Source organism: Lissotriton helveticus, chromosome 5_1 (genome assembly GCF_964261635.1).
Source record: "Lissotriton helveticus chromosome 5_1, aLisHel1.1, whole genome shotgun sequence".
Taxonomy (NCBI): Eukaryota; Metazoa; Chordata; class Amphibia; order Caudata; family Salamandridae; genus Lissotriton; species Lissotriton helveticus.
The window spans coordinates 1,095,873,773-1,095,895,166 of record NC_136065.1 but is presented as its reverse complement, the minus strand read 5'-3'; the positions used below and the strand labels follow the sequence as shown (position 1 = coordinate 1,095,895,166).

Below are 21,394 nucleotides of genomic sequence, written 5' to 3'. Positions count from 1 at the left end.
CAACATCTTCCTCTATAGGGATGTTGAATTCTTTCACAGTCAAATTCTAACCAATTTTTCCATGTGTTAGTTATGGCTGCCTGAAATTGCATATACTAACCTGAAGCTTCGCCATTTACAGGCTGTGGGCCAGCGTATTTTTAAGGCACCATTCATGGTGAGCGATAAAGCAAAACTCAACCCTTTGTGTGGGGCTAGTGACACACATTCATTCCATCTACAAATGCCTTGTGACAGTTAATGATTTCACTCCACATTACAAATGCAATGTTTATATCAGAAGAGATGTACTTGGGGTGTGATGGAACCACCGAGTTTAAGGAGACCACCTGTTGGTCTAGGATCTAATATAGGCAGCCTAAGTGAGTCGTTTGGTCTTCTTGCTGTACTTTGCCAGGCGGGTCCTTTTGGTTTGCATCCCTGTATATAATGTCTGAAGGGCTTTCAGAATGTGTTGTGAGTGTGCGTATCTGCAGAGCGGCCCTTACAACATATAGGCTACTTAAATATGTTTAATGACACACATGAGAGTATATCTCACAGGTAATATAATGATTGAATCGACACAGTGCTTTGTAAGACTATTCTTCTCATTTAGGATGAAGGCATATATGCCCTTCAAAATTGTTAAATCAAATAGGTGAAATGTATATGTCAGGACACATTTTTGTGCGTAATAGGCTCTGTTTATGGAACGTTGAGATTGACATAGTCTATTAAAATGATGCCGCTGCTTACTGTTTGCCACCGTTGTTAGAAGGCAGATGACAATAAGAGTGTCTTTGCTTGTGTTGGGTGAGAGTGGTAGGTTGTGCTCTAATAGGCTTCTTGCCCATGTGCTGTTTGGGTGTTAACTGCTGTTATTTGCCCTTCCCTCATCTTTAGCTTGGGACCTTTGCAGTGGCGGCTTCTCTACTAAGGCGGAAGAGCATCGCCTCACTGCTCTAAGAGCAGTACAAAGGAAAAATAAAATGATAATAACAGGACATTATTATCATTTTATTTTTAGTATTTGCTTGCAGCCAGGTTAGGGCAGGGCGGGCTGAGTTAGGCCCGCGTGACGTCGAGGGAGGAGGAGTGGCTGCTGCACCATAAGTGCACATGACGGGTGGGCTGGCCATCCTGGGCTGTCTTGGGCGGGGCAAAACGAGTTGGTTTTTGTTAGAATTGTATTATATGTAAATAATTGAACTGACGATTTAAATGTATATTTTTTCGTAGATACCCCTGATGAAGGGTCGAATTCCCGAAATGCATTGGGTGTTTTTATTAAAATCATGACATGTGGAACATTTGATGTCCCTGCGTGTTTGTGAGAAGTCGTGAAATGATTAAGCAAATGTGTAAAATGGACTGAATAAACCAAACGAAATATGGAAAAGGAAAAATTTATAAAATAAGGGGTAATTAATTAATTTAATTCATTGGATACATTTGGCAGTGAAACTTGGAGGTAAATCAGGTGATTCCTTCGTGTTTTGGCATTTAGGTTTAGTGACAGTTTGGCTTTGTGAATTCACTCTAGATAGTTACACACACAAAGGGAACTAAGGTGTGCCCTGCATATCCCAGTACCCCATCACAAGACTGATGGGTCTTCCTCAGCTAGAGTGGTGGGAGGAATTGACACTTGCACCCGAGTAGGGCTGTGCCTGTCCCCACACAAATAAATGCATACCCCCTTTAGTGTATTTGTAGCCAGGGCCAGGAAGGGTAGGGTCTTGTACTCTACAAAGACTTACTTTGAAGCCTCCCTACTTCAAAGGCCAAAATGGGTATAAGTAGTGGACCTCTGTCACCATAAAAGTAGAAACACTTCTGGACTGAGGACATCCTGCCAGAAAGAGGAACTGTTGGACTGCCAGGAGTGACTGCCACTTTGCTGTGTTGGCCTGCTGAGAGGACTGGACTTTGTTCTCTGCATCCCGCTTTCTATAGTTTCTCAAAGGTCTTGAGTTGAGCTTGCCTCCTGGTGGAAGTCTTAGGGCCATCAAAGACTTCACCTGCACCCTGCTACCAGTACCTGGGCTCCTGTGCTGTGAGTCCTGCACTGTCAAGTGGTGCCAAATCCAGTCCTGGAACCTTGGAAGTGATTCTGGTGCTGCAACCTAGAAATTGACGCATCGCAAAGCAGCAAAGCACCATTGTGATTGGTCTGAATGCCGTGGTTCGGTGCACAGATGGGGAATGGGGGCCTCGGCATGTTCTGCGCCCAGGCTGTAATGCAGACTAGGTGCAGAACATGCAAAGTGCGCATGACTGTTGTGGTCGGCCGAGAGGGCCGGCAAAACAGTTATGCGCACTTTTGAGTGGAGGAACCACTCCTCCTCCAGCCCCGCCCACGGAAAACTAAAATGATAATAATGCTGGTTATTATAATTTTAGTTTTCCTTTAACTACTGCTCACAGATTAGTGGGGCGACACTCCTTCGCCTTAGCAAAGGAGCCGCCCCTGTGCAATGCAAGCAGCATACAATGGAGGCAACCAATGGTGTGAAGTATTGCTGCTTCAGGGTGACTTCAGGCTGATTTGAACCAAGCTACAGACTCATCAGAAGTCTATATGGGCAGTTCACTGGCAAATATCATTTAAGGTGGAAAGGCAAATTACACACATGCACAATATGCACAATCCACATTCTCTACACTTATTAGATGGTAGTAAACAATAAATATACGTTAAAAAGGAGTCGGAACCCCTGCTGTACATTTTAAAGATATTGTAAGTCATGAGTTCTTTTCTTAGGTCACATTATTATTCTGAACCACTGGTAATTCCTCTGGGGCGCTTTCCATGACAGCGTTTTTAGCTTGAACATGCCATTGCCGAAGGAACCAAGAGGTCAGTTGGACTATTTTTACTTAGGAAGGGCCAAGACTTGCATGCATGTGGCTGGTAGCTATCTAGAGAAGATAACAAAAGATGGACTAGAATCTGACCCAGAGGAATCTTCGGTGGCTAAGATTAGTCCCAGACTTTCACTATCACTTCTTTATCTCAGTGAGACTCTCAAAGGAATATATATCATTATAACGCATGTGTTACATCGCATGCCATTACAACACTGTCATTACAACGACCGCATTGTTACATCGCATACGATTACATCGCAAGTCGTTACAACGACTTGCTGTAGGGGGCGCGCTGGACTTACGAATAGTATAATTTACTATTCCTACTACAGTTTGTGCAACAGCAGGGAAGGCGTTGGATTGTAAATCCAACACCTTCTGTCCCCTACAGCAAGTCGTTGTGACGACTTGCAATGTAATGGCATGCGATGTAACGCATGCGATGTAACGCATGCAAAGTAAACAATGTCTCCCCTCTCAAACCACCCTGGCAAAAGTTATGTTTAAATTATAACCAACTTTTTGAACAATGTTAGAAAGACAAAATTTTAACATTGTACGTTCTGGCCTTATTTATCCCAAATATACCTCTGGAGAACACTTAAACTTATTAACAAGTTTCTACATGTATTGTATTTTTATTGACGTTATGGTCCTGGTGCAATTTCTTTAATATCGTATATTAAAGGGTTTTATAGGGGGCTCCTAAGAGCCTAGCGGTGGCGTCTGAGCGGAGAGTGGAGTATGGTAGATCGCTAGGATAAGAGTTAAATACCCACAGACAGTAGTAGCCGGTGAAACATTATGAATTGAGTAGTGCGGACCATGCCAAGGTAAGAGTCAGGGAAAGAGATGGGAAAGCCTTTGGAGTAGACAATCAAGATGAAAATGGTGACTGTCGCAGGCGTCTGACTGGAAAGGGTGACTGTCGCAGGCGTCTGACTGGAAAGGGTGACTGTCGCAGGCGTCTGACCAATCGGTGGCGATTTCTTTGGGAGACAAATGTGTCATTATTTATTTAAAGTATACATATATGTACATCCAAAACTGGCATTTAAGAACTCCATATTTGCAGGGAGGCCTGCTTTCTTTAAATGTAGGACATTGTTTTTGTCTGATTGGTGTATTTTTCAGCAGCATCTGGTCTCGCTCAGATACCCTGTGGTGTCCAAACGTTTATGGCCTTCTTACATAAAGCAGGCTCCTACAGCAGTGTTAGTTTTTATTCTGCAGGTTATGAGGGCTTTAAAGAGCCTGTCTTAGAATGAAATAAAATTAAATGAACACACCATTTATGTCATGTTCCCTTATGTGAATTGCTTTAGATTCTCTGATCTGTAATACATTACAAATGTGATATGGCAAAACGATGGTCTTTATTACAAATGCTTTTATTTGTAATTTCTTTGCAGGCAAGGTCCTGTTCAGGAGGAGCCGCATTCGAGATGTGGCGGTGAGGAGGTTGAAGCCCATCGATGAATATTGCAGGGTATGATTTGTTTCTATTATTGTGCAAATTGATCTTAAAGTCTCCCGTCAATAAAATGTGCTGACATCAGTGAGCAATGGAAACCCAAGCCAAACACATTGGCAATAAATAATATTGATGCCAGAGCAATCAGTTCAGTTTCTGATCACAATATTTTTAATAGCCCACTACAGGCTTGTGAACAATGTAATTTCAGCTGCTGTGTTGCCTGGGAAGAGGTGCATGAAGACAGGTGGGGTAGAAATCCAAGTGATAAAAGACGGGCAGTAGGCGAAGATCACAGGGAGAGCAGCTGACCGGAAAATGGGCTACCGGGGTCGAAAATAAATGGAAAAAATGTTTTTTCAATAAGTGATTAAAAAACATGTTGATGCTTATTGCTTCGATGTTGGTTGAGTTCAGTTTTAATGCAGAACCATTTATGATTGAACACATCCGCAGACAAGCTTCACACACATCCTCAAACAAGTCCCGTACCAAAGTGATAAGTGACCAGGTAATTGGTAATGTGCTTTATTCATAAAACGTAATTGTAGGCGTGGGAGGGGGGGTGGTACTGGCTTCGGGTTCAGGCAGAGGCTGTACGGCAGAATAACGTTTTAAGCTCAGCTTTATTTTTATGGTTCGCTTAGTTCTTAAAGTCAGTCTTTCCCTGGCGAACTCCAGGTTGTTCGTGGTGGCGGTGTCTTCGGTCTGTAGAGGTCCACGCTGTCTTGACAGGCGTAGGCGTCGACAGCTTCGGGTCTCCAGGCCGATATACCGAGGGAAAAAGGAGACCAACAGAGGGAGCCGTTAGAGTACTGTTTGGAGACCTTGGTCTGTTCAGGGGGCCCAAGTGAAGGGACGTATCACCCGTGTGTCTCACTACCTAACCGTGGTTGTGCAGAGGGGCGGGATAAGAAGGTGAGGGCACCGAACGGGTAGGGAGGGGGGACGGGAATCGGGGCATACACACAGGAAAGGCACGTACAAGGGTCTATACAAATTTACACCGGGGCATTCTTCTTCCCCACCCAAGCCGCCAAACGTCTCCGTACCTGGGAAAGCCACACTCCTCCCTCTGGAGTGTGGCACGGCGAAGCACAGGGTCGTTGGCCTCCTGGCTCTCCCTCTCTCTCTGTGCTCTCGTCCTTCTCCTCCGCTCCGTCCTTCCTCGCCTGCTCTCCTTCTCTGCTTCCGTCCTCCGAGGTGTAAACACACCCTCCATACAGGATATCCTGTTCTTTAACCAGTCGGGGTCCTCTGACGTCCGAAAGGGGTGGAGTCTCGTCCTGCTCCACGAAGGTCCAGTTAAAGGCGCCACGGTCTATTTCTTCCCCCTGTTCGGAAACGCTGTCCCACTCTGCCCTTGGGTTGTCAGTCTGTAGAGAACGAGGGGAATTAGGTACAGGTATCCACCAGTTAGTAGGCTGCTCCGTCTTGACCCCGCTACACTCCTCCCCCCTTGGATTCTCCCGTTCGGGGAGAGTGGGTGCTCTCGACATGTAGTCAGCATTACTATTTGTTACGCCTTTCTTGTGTACTATTGTAAACGTGTAAAGGGCTGCAGGTACAAAAACCATCTCTGCACTCGCGCGTTATGGGACTGGTTCTTCTGCATCCACTGCAGTGGAGCATGATCGGAGTGCAGAGTGAAGGGCCTCCCCTCAAGATAATATCTTAACTTGTCCACGGCCCATCGTATTGCCAGGCATTCCTTTTCTACAGTTGGGTATTGTTTTTCTCTGGGATGTAGTTTCCGGCTTATGAAGAGTACTGGATGTTCCAACCCGTCCTCCCCCTCCTGTGATAGGACAGCCCCCACCCCGGTATCAGAAGCATCTGTTGCCAGGATAAAAGGTTTCTCATAATTAGGGGGAATTAAGACTGGGCTGGACGTGATAGTCCTTTTCAGGGCTTCAAATGCCAGTCGTGCTTCCTCGGGAGGTGGTTTCCCTCGGTTGAAGTTGGAATTCTTTTTAAGGAGGTTTGTCAAGGGGGCAGCAGTTTCTGCGAAATCCCTAATGAACCGCCTGTAATAGCCTATAAGGCCCAAGAAGGCACGCAGTTCTCTGATAGTGGATGGGAACGGTGTTTTGGTGATGGCGCTTACTTTTTCTTCCTGGGGAGCGATAACTCCATCTCCTAACATGAACCCGAGATACTGTACTTTGGGGAAAGCCGCTCTTGACTTTTTTGCATTGACATGGAGCCTGGCTTTTCGTAGGGCAGTGAGGATACTCTCTATGTGTATTAAGTGTTCCTCCCATGTGAGACTGAAGATAACAATGTCATCGAGATACACTGAGCTGTACTCGGAATGTGATGCTAACACCGTGTTCATTAAACGTTGGAACGTTGCCGGAGCTCCATGGAGCCCAAATGGCAAAACATTGAATTCGTATAAACCGTCATCTGTGGCAAAGGCTGTTTTATGCCGGTCGCATTCCCTCAGTGGCACCTGCCAATAGCCTTTGGTCAGGTCCAGTGTAGTAATGTACTTTGCTTCTCCTATCCTCTCTATTAACTCGTCCACCCGGGGTATAGGGAAGGCGTCGAAGGAGGAAATGGCGTTCAAAGCCCTAAAGTCCATACAAAAACGGGTGGACCCGTCCGGTTTTGGGACCATAACTATGGGCGAAGCCCAGTTGCTTTTTGACGGACGTATGACGCCTAGATCCAACATGTCCCTAACTTCCTTTTTTATGTTGGCTCTTCTTGCTGCTGGGATGCGATAGGGTCTTTGCTTGACCACTTTTCTTTCTTCTGTCTTTATGCAGTGTTCGGCTAAGTGGGTACACCCTGGTTTGTCCGAGAACAGGGAGGAGAACCGCTGTAATCGGTGTACCAACTCCGCCCGTTTATGGTGTGGCAATTCTGGATTGATTGGCAGTTGCTCCAGGGTTGACCTCTCGTCTCGTCCTGGTAGTGCTAGTTGGATGGTTTTGGGAGGGGTACCAATCCATTTTTTTAACAGGTTTATGTGGAAGGTCTGTTGACGTGATGGAGAGACCTGCAGTTTGTATGTGGTTTTGCCCAAGGCCTCTGTGATCAAATATGGTCCCTTCCATTCACTCCTAAACTTCTGAGTGGTAGTTGGTAGGAGTACCAAGGCCCAGTCCCCTTTATGTAGAATCCTCCATTTCTTCCCCTTGTCATAATGTACTTTTTGTTGTGCCTGGGCTTTTTCCAGATTGGAATAAGCTAAGTCTCTTAACTTGCCTAACCGGGATTTCAATTGCGTTGTATACTCCAATAAAGACCTCTGACCTGCCGCTTCTTCTCTTTCCCAGGCTTCCCTAGTGATTTCTAACAGGGATCTGGGCTGTCGCCCATAAAGGAGTTCGAAGGGCGAGAACCCTAAACTGCTTTGCACTTGTGACCGTAACACATAAAGGGCCAAGGGCAGCAATCTGTCCCAGTCTTTATTTTCCGTGCTTAACATCTTCTTAAGGGTGGCCTTCAGTGTGCGATTATACCTTTCGACCAGCCCATCTGTTTGTGGGTGGTAGGCGGATGTGCGGATCTGCTTCAGGTCTAACAATTTGCATACTTCAGCCATCATTCTAGACACAAAAGGAGTTCCCTGGTCTGTTAGTATCTCCCTAGGGAATCCCACCCTAGAAAATAGTTCAACCAGCTTTTCTGCCACGTTTTTTGTGGTGGGAGTACTCAGGGGGAAGGCTTCAGGAAACCTGGTGTTGTAGTCCACTATGACTAAGGCGTAGGTGTGCCCTCGGGGTGCGTGGGAGTGGTCCTATTAAGTCCATGCCCACCCTTTCAAAGGGGTTCCCTATTATCGGTAACGGTTGTAGTGGTACTGATGGGGGCTTGTACATGTTCTTCTTCTGGCAGACTTCGCATTGCTTACAATACGTCTCTGCTGTCTTGTAAATACCAGGCCAAAAGAATAACCGGACGATACTTTGTAATGTTTTTTCGGCCCCGCTATGCCCTGCCGTCAGGTGTGTGTGTGCATAGAACAATATCTGTTCCCTGAAATCTTGCGGGACAACCAACTGAAGGGGACCGCCTGCCTTCCCTTCCTTATACAGTAAGTCATTCATAATCCTGAACTTGGGATACCCCGGGGAAGGTGTTGTTTGCTCTCTATGTCCTGACTCCCATGCGTTCATAAGGGAGGGATCATTGGCTTGTGCAAATTTAAACCCTTTATCTAACTCCCATGGCTCAGTGGCTAGATATGTTTCTTTGGGCTGGACTCTCAACTCCCTCCGGAAGAGGGCAAGGAAATCAGGGTTATCTATTCCCACTATTAGGTCCTCAGGTAGGGAGTCCACCACCCCCACTTTTACCTCACATGGGTCTCTACCTATGGGTTGTAGAGTGACTTGGTCTACAGGGTAGGGCTTCACGTCCCCGTGGACACATCTGATGTGCACGAGAGCCTCTGGTCCTAACTGTGAAGGTAGGACAAATTTAAGACTGTATCACGGATTGTCGGCATCCCGAGTCTAGAAGGGCTTTAACGCTTTGACTATTTACAAACATCCTTACGTAAAAGGAGGGCCCCATCTCGGCTGTATACATCACGGCTCTCGGTATGTACCCGACCTTCATTGGTTCTTCTACCGTCTTCTTTCGTGGACACATTCTGGCAATGTGGCCCCACTCCCCACACTCGAAACACTGTGGTCCCCTATGAGGGGGAGTATCTACTCTTACTGGTCGAGGCCTCCCGATGTCCGGGGTTGGTTTGATTATTTTCTTGTCTTGTTTCCCGGCTCCCATGCCAGCTTTGTTGCCCTTGTCAGAGTCCCAGGGAAACGAGCGGGGCATCGCTCGGTTATAATTAGATGCCATCTCGATGGCTTGGTCTGGAGTTAGCCCGGAATGTTGTCTCAACCACCGTTGTGTTCCGTATGGCAGTGCCTCCATGAATTGTTCGAGATAGATGCTGGCCATAACTTCTTCTTTGGTACGGCTCTCGGGTCTTAGCCATTTATCCGCTGCCATTTTGAGCCTGAGGTACAGGGTCTTCGGGTGTTCTCCTGCTATGCCTCTTTCTTTCCGGAACCGGAGCCGATATGCTTCGGCATCTAGCCCCAAGTGGTCCAGAATCACTGCTTTGATGGTCACGTAGGGTGTGGCTCCGGTGTGGTTGGCGACTTGGTAAGCCGCCTGGGCTTCGCCAGACAGGAGGGGAGCCAAAAAGAAAGGCCACTTATCTTCCGGCCATCCACAAGCTCTGGCTGCTCTCTCAAAATTGAGAAGGAAGGCGTCGGGGTCTTCCCCTGGCACATATTTCTGGAGATGTACCCCCGAGGGTCCGAACTGTCTTCTCTCCAGCGGTATAGGAGCTCCGGGGCTCTGCACCACTTTCTGAATGCTATCCATCTGGGCAGCCATTGTTGCTTTGAATAGGTCTCTGTCCGCATCGGCTGCTGATATCTGCTGGCCTACTGCCCACTCCAATTTCTGTTGCCCCTCAATGAGTTGCTGGATCACCTGTTCCATCGCTGGGTCCGGCAAAGAAGGGGCGGATCCCACTTCTGACACCAATGTAGGCGTGGGAGGGGGTGTGGTACTGGCTTCGGGTTCTGTCGTGTATTTCTATAGGTTCTGAATCAGTCCCCCTATTCCTGACCCTATTCTGGTTAAACTAACTATCAAGTTAACTAACAGTCAGCCCATGAGGCAAGAAAACCCCCATGATGCAGATACCGTTATCTGACGCAGTCACACTACGGCACAGGAACATGTTATCTGATTAGGTCATAACGCTTGAGATCTAATTAGACAAGCGACATTCCTCCAGCCCCTGATAAGGCATACAACGTTCTCATAACAAATCAAACCTATGACAACCTGGACAATCCGTGCGGCCATTGTTTTGATTTCACAGAGAACTTTTAGTAAAGAATGTGCTAACGAGCAAGTCGTATGACATCTTTATTGACGTACCTATGTCCATCCTTACGTCAATCTCGGCACCTTTAAGGTATAAATATTGCCGACCTTGCCCTATGCAAACACACGCGTGGTGACAAGACGGAGCAGCCATACTTGCCGAAGCCGAGAGCAGAAGCAGACCCCGCTGGCAGCAGCCCCGCCTTCCTGACGCGCTGAGAGACGCGCTGCTATCTCAAGCCGAGAGACCCAGCACCGGCGCTTCTGGGCAGCCCTCGCAGGCAGCCTGGAATATCGAGAGCAGAGAAAGAGATACCATTCCTCATCCATCCTAAATTCCAGGTACAGAACTGAATAACCCCTCACAGAGAATTCTTTAGTTATTCACTTGGCAAAAACAAACTTAACTTAAACTGTAACTTTCTATTCCCGCCCACGCATTAGACTTAGGTCAGGTACACGGGGTAGGCGTATTTAGAAACACCAGTTGAGTACGTTTAGTCAAATGTATATGTGTATGTAAATATATTTTAATCATTTTAAACATCATATGGCTCAGAAACCATATCAATGTTTTTACAGTATTATTTTATACTATTGCTTTTAATGTATGCACTTTACTTAACTATAAGTATTGCAATAATATCGATCCATTTCTCTTGTACGAGAAAAGAGACTGATCAATAAATAACATCTTTTATTGAACACGCCCGTCTCTTCCTTTTCTCTACATTCTGATGAGACTAAGAATGCACGTACTGACTGAGTAAAATAATTGCCTTGTGCTCACACGACTCTTGAGATTGACTCCTGATTAGGGGAGAGCAAAGTTGTCATGTTCTATGGTTGTCAGAAACTAAATCCCTTCTTGTCTAATCAGGGGAGTTAATTCCTTCCTTGAACATTCGAGAAAGTTTCTAGCGAACTCTGAGCTTAGCTGGCAAACCCAAAAATTAAGTCTAGTATCGACAGTAGTAGACCTAGTTAACGTCTGGCCTAGGCCTTTACTGCTGTAGGTACTATTCCAATGCGCAGAGCCTATTGGGAAAATAGGAGCTACACTACAGTTCAGGCAGAGGCTGTACGGCAGAATAACGTTTTAAGCTCGGCTTTATTTTTATGGTTCGCTTAGTTCTTAAAGTCAGTCTTTCCCTGGCGAACTCCAGGTTGTTCGTGGTGGCGGTGTCTTCGGTCTGTAGAGGTCCACGCTGTCTTGACAGGCGTAGGCGTCGACAGCTTCGGGTCTCCAGGCCGATATACCGAGGGAAAAAGGAGACCAACAGAGGGAGCCGTTAGAGTACTGTTTGGAGACCTTGGTCTGTTCAGGGGGCCCAAGTGAAGGGACGTATCACCCGTGTGTCTCACTACCTAACCGTGGTTGTGCAGAGGGGCGGGATAAGAAGGTGAGGGCACCGAACGGGTAGGGAGGGGGGACGGGAATCGGGGCATACACACAGGAAAGGCACGTACAAGGGTCTATACAAATTTACACCGGGGCGTTCTTCTTCCCCACCCAAGCCGCCAAACGTCTCCGTACCTGGGAAAGCCACACTCCTCCCTCGGGAGTGTGGCACGGCGAAGCACAGGGTCGTTGGCCTCCTGGCTCTCCCTCTCTCTCTGTGCTCTCGTCCTTCTCCTCCGCTCCGTCCTTCCTCGCCTGCTCTCCTTCTCTGCTTCCGTCCTCCGAGGTGTAAACACACCCTCCATACAGGATATCCTGTTCTTTAACCAGTCGGGGTCCTCTGACGTCCGAAAGGGGTGGAGTCTCGTCCTGCTCCACGAAGGTCCAGTTAAAGGCGCCGCGGTCTATTTCTTCCCCCTGTTCGGAAACGCTGTCCCACTCTGCCCTTGGGTTGTCAGTCTGTAGAGAACGAGGGGAATTAGGTACAGGTATCCACCAGTTAGTAGGCTGCTCCGTCTTGACCCCGCTACAGTAATATACCCTAATGTCTCCAAAGTTAAACAGACTCTACTTAAAAGTGTACTCGGCCCTCCTATTGGACTATATAGGGAGCTTCATTAGGTTTTAGCGATATTTATAGTATCTCTTGCCACTGAATTGGCATCCGTGTATCTAGAAAGTTTCGTTTTTGAAATGTGTATAAAGCCCACGTTCAGGGTCAGACGGACATAGAAAATAGACCTAGGCACCAAAAGAAAACTGACCCCCCCATTAGTAAATTGGAAAGCTAAGAAAGTGCCCTATGCTTGGAAATTGGGACCGTTTTGAACTTGTAAAGATAAGCTGTTTAAGTGTTTTGCAAGATATGGAATACTGCTTGGATCTGAATTTGCTGCAAGCTATATTTTGAAATCCAGAAAATATACAGTAACCAGCATTGCAAGGCAAATACATCTTGCCTATGGAAGAGCTATTGGCTTTGCCAATGTCTTTCAGCTATGTTGTACAGGAACATGGCTACTGTCCAGCATGACTAAACGTTAGTGGTGTAGAGTAAAGTGGAGCATAAGAGGTTGGAGTGGAGTGGAGTGGAGTGGAGTGGAGTGGAGTGGAGTGGAGTGGAGTGGAGTGGAGTGGAGTGGAGTGGAGTGGAGTGGAGTGGAGTGGAGTGGAGTGGAGTGGAGTGGAGTGGAGTGAAGTGGCATAGAGTAATGTAGAGTAGAATGGCGTAGCGTAAAGTTGAATGACATAGAGTGGGGTGACGTAGAGTGCCATGGAGTGGAATTGTCTCAAGTGGAGTGGTGTAGAGTGGTGTGGCGTAGAGTAGGGTAGCGGCATGGAGTAGAGTGACTTTGAGTAGAGTGGGGTGGAGTTGAATGGCATAAAGTTGAGTGGCATAGAATGGCATTGTGTGGAGTGGTGTAGCGTAGATTAGAGTGGCATAGTTTGGAGTAGAGTGGCATATAGTAAGGTGGAGTGACATAGAGTGGTGTGAAGTAGAGGGGAGTAGAAAGGCGTGGAGTAGAGTGGGATAGACTGATTGAGTAGAGTGACATAGAATATATTTTCATACAGTGGGGTGGAGTTAAATGGCATTGTGTCAAGTGGAGTGGCTCAGAATAGGGTGGCCTAGAATGGAGTAAATGGGAGTTGCATAGAGTAGAGTGGCATTGTGTGGCATGGAGAGGCATTGAGTGCCATGGAGGGGCAGAGTAGAATGGTGTGGAGAGCCCTAGAGTGGCATAGATTGGCGTGATGTAGAGTGCCACAGTATGGCATTGAGTGATGTGGCACAGAACAGAGTGGAGTGTTGTAGAGTCTTATGGAGAGGCGTAGAGTAGCGTGGCGTTGATTGGCATGTTGTAGAGTGCCATAGAGTAGCATTGAGTGGAGTAGCTCTGAGTAGGGTGGGGTAGAGTAGTACAGTTGTGGTTGTAAGTAACATAAGCATCAACGAAGATGGCAGCAGAGCGAAAGCAACATAAATAACAAGCATTTGCAATGCAATAGGTCTCGCATTTGCGAGAGTTTAAGATATTGGCATTGTAAATGACAATGCCTTTTATTTATGTTTTAAAAACCAACCATAAATAAAAGGCACTGGCATTTAAAATGCCAATAGCTCAAACTCTCACAACTGCGAGACCTATTGCATTGCAAATGCTTGTTACTTGTGGGGTGGCTACGTTTTTGAGTCACGCCTGGATTATCAGACATAAAGCTTTGAAAGGCTCTAATATGCCGAGTGACAAGCAATAATGGCAGTTCCTCCCCTATCTTACATTTATTGCAATATTTTGAAGAGTTCACTAGTTTTGAATCTTTGGGAGGAATGCATGTCTTTTTAAAACAGAGGACTTGCCTCCTTTACTAGTATCCTTCTTTTTACATACAATCTCTTTTGAATTTAGCAATTCAAAAATCTAGTTTAATCATGTTTTAACTTGATGCAAATCATTGTATAATTATAATTCTTCGTATGTTTGTTGCCCATTGCTTTGATGATACTAGTGATTGAATAAAGCATATTTGAATTTGAATTCAAGCATTCCTTCCATTACCTTGTTGTTTTTGCAGCAGACGTCCTCAGTGGCATAGGGCTATGCAGACCTGAGTCCTGTGTCACTGTGTCACAGGACTCGAACAATACCTCACTGATGAGACCAAACTAGTCTGGGGTTGCTTATGTTCCCAACTGGAGGGGGCCTGGCCTGGCAATTCGGACTGGACTAATCCTATTGAGCAGGAACTAGACTGATTTTCAGAAGATGGGTCTCTGTCTAGATCAGGGAAGGACTGGTCGTTTTTTCCAATAAGTACTTCCCTTGGAGGCACTGGAATCAGTTTTGTCTGTCACTTTCTCCAGCTCCCCAAGGTTAATTACAGCAGGCAAATGAGGATGGCGGGGGGAGAGAGAGAGGATGGATGGAAAGCGAGAGGGACAGAGAGATGGGAGCAAGAGAAGGAGGGGGCAGGGCTGATGTGAAACATTTTGACAGGGCTGAGTTTCATTCTCAGTCCAGCCTTCTCTATCATGGCACGGTGGACAAAAGAACGAAGGTCTGGAATGTGACACAGAATGATTGATAGTGGCTAAGATTAATGCAAGCATTACTTTCATCAGCTTGTTGTTTGTGCAATTCATGGGTTGCAGAATGAATAGAACTTCGAGCAATGTGCCAACCAACCAAGATCCCATACTCCAGTGGCAGGAGTCAAAATGTCTACATTCTAATGCAGACCCTTACACTTGTAAAATGAATTTAACAGAATCCGCACTCAGTATACAGGGCATATTTACACAGTCAGCTTTGTGTCGGTCCAAACGTTCTTATTTCACATTCTCTTTAACCAAAAATGGATTCCTCTACTGGCTTTTAAATAATAGGTTTGAGCGGTGGTACTTTCAGAGTAGAGGTGTGAGCAACCATAGGACATTCCCCCAGAGGGCGCTATATGTTCATTATTCAGTATACTGGCACTTCCTGTGCTGGGACACATGCGGTATGACTCTTTAACATCGTAGGGCAATTCCTTTTCACAGGCCTTGATGGAAATGTAGAAAACGATCATGCATTTTATATTTCTTATTCTTCCTTTGACACTTCCGTGTAAGAACCAGTAACAAATAACAAAACAAAATGCATTCCCTCTGCTCGAGAGAACTATTATATTGCCGTATAACAGAGACATGAAACTGGAATTTGTTTACAAATTAAAGCTGGATTGGTCAAAGGCAAAATAAAACACAACAATGTCAGAATCTAAACCTCTATTCGTTTCTATTACAACTTTAATTTATGCACAATTCACACTGTTGACCTATTTGTATTTAAAGCACAATTTGAGGGAGTCCGCATCAAATTCAAAATATTGTTGTCAGAAGTGAGATGTTCATTTTATTAGAAGACCCTTCATTGTCCTGCAGCTGAGTCTGTAAGTCGGAGGGACGCACAGGGATCTCACCAGAACAAGCCGAAGGAGCTCTGACGCTGTACTCCCGAGTTCAGTGTAGGTCCCGTTAGTCCAAGACACCCTTTAAAGCGCCCAGACTCAGCCCAAGGTAAGCTCCTTCCGCTCTCCAATGAGCGACCCAATGTTCATTCACCATATCAGGAGTGATGGAATATGGGAAGCAGATCTAAGTTTAAGCCTCTGAATGCTGCGTGTGGTACCGGATATGAAGAACAAGCCGTGAGCGTGCACGCACCCGAACATCCGGTTTCGGGAACATTTCCGAACTTCCGGTTTCGGGATGTGCACGCTCACGGCTGTCGTGGGGCGGGACTTTTGTCTTTCGGAGAACCCGCGCCCACGGAGTGGATGGCAGAGGACCGGTGGCAGCAGAAGGAGTGGCGGCTGAGGCCACTGATACGGTAAGTGGGGCTTGGGACGTGTGTGTGTGTGTGTGTGTGTGTGCGTGTGGTTATGTGTGCGTGTGTGTGCGCGTGTGTGTGTGTGCATGTGTGTGTGTGTGTGTGTGTGTGTGTGCGCGCGCGACTGAGAGGCATGGCTGACTCTGACTGAGATGTGCACGGCTCGGGAGGCGGGGCATGCGCGTCCACGAGGTGCAATCGGCGCTCGTGCCCCGGTCTGTGGTCCCTTCCGAGCTAGGTGGGCAGCAATAGGTCTTTCGCTGACGCGAGACCTAAAATACGGTATGCCTGTGTTAAAAGTAGGAAAGCACATTGCAGGTATAGGAATAATACTGAAAATAAATTTAAAAAATAGATAGTTGCAAAAAGATGAGAAAGAACTAAGAAGAGGAAGAACACATGTACTTGGTCCAAGCTCCAGGGAGGAGCTAACACAAGAAAGGAAGGGAAGCCGTTAGGAGCAAAGAAATCCAAAGATTGCAGATGAGTGACAATGGTATGCTGTGTAGGTGAGACCTAAAAACCGGCCCATCAGACCATAAAACATGCCCCCAAACAGCCAAAAAACAGCCCACACATGACCTGTCAGACTAGCCCATCAACACTGCCTGATTGCCCTATCGGCAGGGCCACTGGAATTATGCGATGATGCAGCACTTTCTGCATAATTGTGCATTTGCCACATATGCCACTTAACCCATCATAGGCTGCTTAATCTCCAGATTTTAACAAAAATAATTTTGTTTCTAGCTCAATCGGATAAAAAGTAAAAAAAAAAATATAGTGACATTTTCCCGCGCAATGGGTGGCTTTGTCAAAGGTTCGCTGGCCAACTGGCAGTAGTTTATTGCTGTATTTGGTTGATAAACTGGTACTAATGAGGTCAAATATTTGCCCAGATAGTATTACATGTATAAAAATGACAAATTAATGCAGCAACACTATCAGAAAATGTGCTGCATTACTCAATATAATCTGCCTTTTCTTGCTGCATAATTTAGTGAACCCTACCACATAATTTAGTCCTCCCTGTCGCATAATTCCAGTGGCCCTGCCTTAAGGGCCAGCCCAACCCTGCCCACATGCCTCTGGATTTCTATCTGTCAAGATGTGTATTATTCCCACTGGTCTCCAAAGGACACTCAGTGTCTAGAAAGTTTATTTTAGTTTCGGCCTAAGAGTAGAGAGAGCCTTTCTGGTGCTGGTATTCCTCTATATAATTTTCAACATATGTTTAGTGCCCACATACTACTGAAATGGGGGTTCTCTGTATATAGAAAGTTTAGCTTCGTGTTCGACACCTGGATAACGCTCCCATGCCAGTGGAGTGGCCTTTGTCAGTCGTTGTTAAGGCCTGGGTATTTTGTCATTCAAAGAGCACGTGCCTTTTCTTGTTCTTTCATTCATAACTGCGCTGAGGACAAAAAGATTTGAGCTTGTATTCGCTTTTTATTCTCCACGGACACCGGTGCTGGGCCACTTTGCATGACGTCACTCTTGCTGTTGGCACCCTGACTAAAGACAACCCTGTTCCCAGGGGCGGCCTTAGGCATGTGCAAGCTGTGCACCTGCACAGGGCCACCACACTGCAGGGGCCACCACACCAATATATGTCCTTAATATAATAATCCTCTGAGGATGGATACATATTTGCGTGGTGACCCCTGGCAGGGATTTGGTGGCCTCTGGCTCTGTTCCACTTCCAAACACCCTGACTCCCCCTCTTCACTGGTCTCCACGCTCCGCCCCGCCCGGACCCCCTCTTCCGGGGGCCCCTACCTACGCTCCCTGCCCAGGGCCACCATGAGCCTAGAGCCGTCCCTGCTGTTCCGTTAGATTCTGGGCTCAGCTCAGTTCAAACTCGAACATGACATGCTCGTGCCCATGGCTTAAAACATGATCCCTGCGGTCGGTTACAAAATAAAGGCCCCCTTGTGCCCGGTAGTCCAGTATCGCTCTCTCAGACAGGAAGCCTACTGAAGGCGAGGGAGAAGTAATGTCACGAGTTCACCCAACAGGCGCGCTCCATCTGAGAGGAGCCATTTACTGCATTCAGTGCAGACGCGACTTGTGACCTCCCTGACCCGGAAATGACTGACTGCATTCAGATCATCTGAGTGCCAAATGCATAGATTATATCATGTAACCCGTCAAAAAATTGAATTATCCCCGTCGGCGTTTTCCTTTTCTGGCCCTTGCACTCTTTTCAAACGTCTCCTCCTCTATGAAAGATTACAGAATTACCCTTATCCATGTATGTTGATGCTTTCTAGCATTTGAACTATCGAGTGTTAATCAGTTTACCTTAGGTGGAGGCTCATGAGTTACTTCTGGTTTTTCTGGAAGTTTTCTTTCTTTGCATTATCTGATTATCGTTGTCACAGACAAGTAACACAGAGAGGCATTCCAATGTGCAGCACAGTAGTATTGGAACAGAAACGTTCATTGTTACATAAGCCAGCTGCAGTACTGTAAGGTCCCGTTCTGAAAGCAGACCAGTCTCAGTACAGACACAACACGTTGTTCAGCAGCCGTACAGAAACATCCCCTTGGTATGTCATACAAACGGTACTAAAATATCCCATTCAGTACAGACACAACACTTTGTTACAGGCTTACAGCAGATCCGCAGCAGTACAGAAACATTCCATTCTAACTGAAGACCAGCCATAACGCGGCCACCTCAAATTGTTATATTATACTAACACACTAATTAAAAATACCGAACCATTCCATTGTTACATCAGACCAGTAACCTCACAGAAACACCCCATTACAAGACAGCACACCAGTCACAGTAAATGCCTTCTTCCCGCTGTTGCTATTTTCTTTATCAATGCTTGTAGAATCGCATTGGCCTTGGTAAAACCAGTACCGGTGGGTGGCCATCTTCGTATTTTATTCTGTGTACTTCGAAGATGGCAAACATGTTTTGTGTAGACTCAAAATGGGAGCCAACTTGTAAAGGTATAACAATAGGTATGCAAAATAAGTTTGTTATACCATTCCCAAAAGGCCACCACTTTGTATCTAGATGCAACATGGCAGCCATCTTGACATGTTACTTTGTATACTTATTTTTATACCATTCCAAGATGTGAGTCTTATTGTGTTTACTGTATAGACGCAGTGTGGTGACCTTGTTGAAAGTATATAAAATAGCATTTTCAAGATGGCCATACAACACAACTGGCTTTGTTAGTGTTTGCTTCACAATTCTACAAGCGTTGGTAAAGCCAGTACCAGAAAAAAGCAAGTAATGTGAATGCATGGCCGATTGGATTTGCCACTGCTTGTCTGTGTTTGGGAACAACATTTTTTTCTAAGTGATCACTGATCTTTACGGATTTTCAACCTGAATGTTTAGCTACTACTTCCAGAATAGTATATTATTTCATTTGCGTGTATAAAGAATTAAAAAGTAAAAATGTTCAAAGCACAAATTGTAGCCAAAAAATATAATCAAATTGTGGAAACTAACTGTAGGGCAAGAGTCAAGGTATGACTTGAGAGCTTGAGTGTTAATTGAAAAAGTCTATGTGCTAATGATGCAAGCACATTGCCCAAATTTAATTTCTTATGGGAAAAAATGTATTAAAAAAAATATATATATATTATCAATTGCCTTGACCTATGTTCATTTTAAGATGAAATTGAAGGATGAGCGTCTAGCGGTGATCATCTCCACTTTTCCCTGTCATCTTGTCTTGCCATCTTGCTGGAGTTTTGGCGACTGTGCCCAGTCTATGTTGGTAGGGTTTTCATTACAGCTGAGTGGTGGGCGAAATGCAGCAATCGTTACTTCAGACTCCATGTCCTGGTTACTTTCTTGTGTGTCACTTTAACTACATCCAGTAGTTTAGTGAATTGATTCAGATTTTATTTGATATTTTTGATGTTTTCCTGAATATTAATATGTGGTCTTGTGTATGTGTGTGCTTTCCCTATTCATTTTTTTAGAAACTAATTTAATGATTTGTGGTTCTATACCCTTATTATGGTGGAAAGTGCCAGTTCTGAGACTCCGCCTGTCCCCTCGCTGGACCCACATGTTTTAGATATCACCACAGCTGAGTCTGGACCTTGAGTTATTGCAGAGGCAGAGCATCCTGAAGAGGTATAACAAGACTCCTAGAAATAAAGAGGACTTCAGACGTTCAAATGGAAGATTATTTTCCTTCTCTTCTTTTGATTGGATGCAGATGCGCTTGTCCCTACCCTCCTTCTTGGTCCAGCCTCCTCCTGAGAAAAAGTGCTTTATCCAGGACAGACAGATGAATCCGTCAACAGGGAAACTTTTTTTATCAACTGAATAAAAGGATGGCTTACAGGATAGTGTGTTGCACACTGCTATATACACCGGTTACTCACCGAAGAGCCTCTGTGGTGTGGCATGTTTGTTCCCTGGTAAGCAGCGTTTGAAGATACCAAAAGAGTATTTATTTGGAGCAAAAGAGAATTTCTGCAGGTCAAAGTGCACTTTCGATAGAAGAACATGATTGCAATGTAACTATTTTTGGCTGATAAACTATTGTTTAAAGTAACATTCTCAGAAACCTTGGAGGCAGTCTGTTTTACGAAATCATTAGCTAACGAAAATTGACAAAGCCAGTAAGTATGGATTTTATGTGCCAAACCTTGTAAAGACAGAAATGCAGAAGGCTGCCTTTGTGCATGTCTTGGCCATGAGCAGTTGATAGAGAGTCTGGGAGGTCTAAAATAATTTCTCATGCTTTCCAATTCAGACACTCACTGCAGGTGGAGTGGTGCGCCCAAACTGCCAACAGCTTTAGGTGAGAGGAAAATGCTTTTTTGTGTGGAGCCAAGACTTGATTGGCAAGGTCTCAAGCCAATGTCTGAAAGAGGCTGGTCAATAAAAGCTAATGGTTGTGTCGCAGTGGAAACCCACGGTAATCTCACTTTGGAAAATCTAGGAAATGTGGCACCATTACCTCTGATTACCGTTACCCTGATTTCTGCTGAAGGTCAATGGATCTTTGCCACCGTTTATGACCAGAGAGCTCCTACATAAACATGAGCAATTCATGAAATGCAAATAAACATTTTAGCCAATAATGAGCAGTTTTAAAGGGATTTATTTTCCAATCATATTTAAGAATCTCTGACTCTTCATTCAGTAGTCCGGTATCAATCTGGTTACAGAATTGATAACAGAAAAATAAGTTAGCACAAAGAATCATCATTTGTAAACAGCGCATTCCATAAAGGAAATAAAATATATTCTAAGACAATGGGGCTCAAATGATGTCAGTCAGAACTCCTGAAAAGTTCCAGAAGCAAGAGTGAGTTAGCATAAGCCAATCAATAATTAATAAAGGGACGGACCAGAAGCCCACTATATACATATTGGAAACAATAGAACAGCATAGAAATATGCATAGTCAGGGCCACACCTAGAAAGTA

General features: G+C 45.5%; 1 protein-coding gene across 4 annotated transcripts in view; it reads left to right on the top strand.

Annotated features, from left to right (window-relative positions):
- The window catches only part of SH3PXD2A (SH3 and PX domains 2A), an 868,884-nt gene that overhangs the window by 287,124 nt on the left and 560,366 nt on the right, over positions 1-21,394 (top strand). For all 4 annotated transcript variants that reach the window (XM_078643704.1, XM_078643703.1, XM_078643706.1 and 1 more), the window contains one exon: positions 4,266-4,342. In XM_078643704.1, coding sequence (XP_078499830.1) covers positions 4,266-4,342 — 77 coding nt within the window. The remainder of the gene's footprint in view (positions 1-4,265; positions 4,343-21,394) is intronic.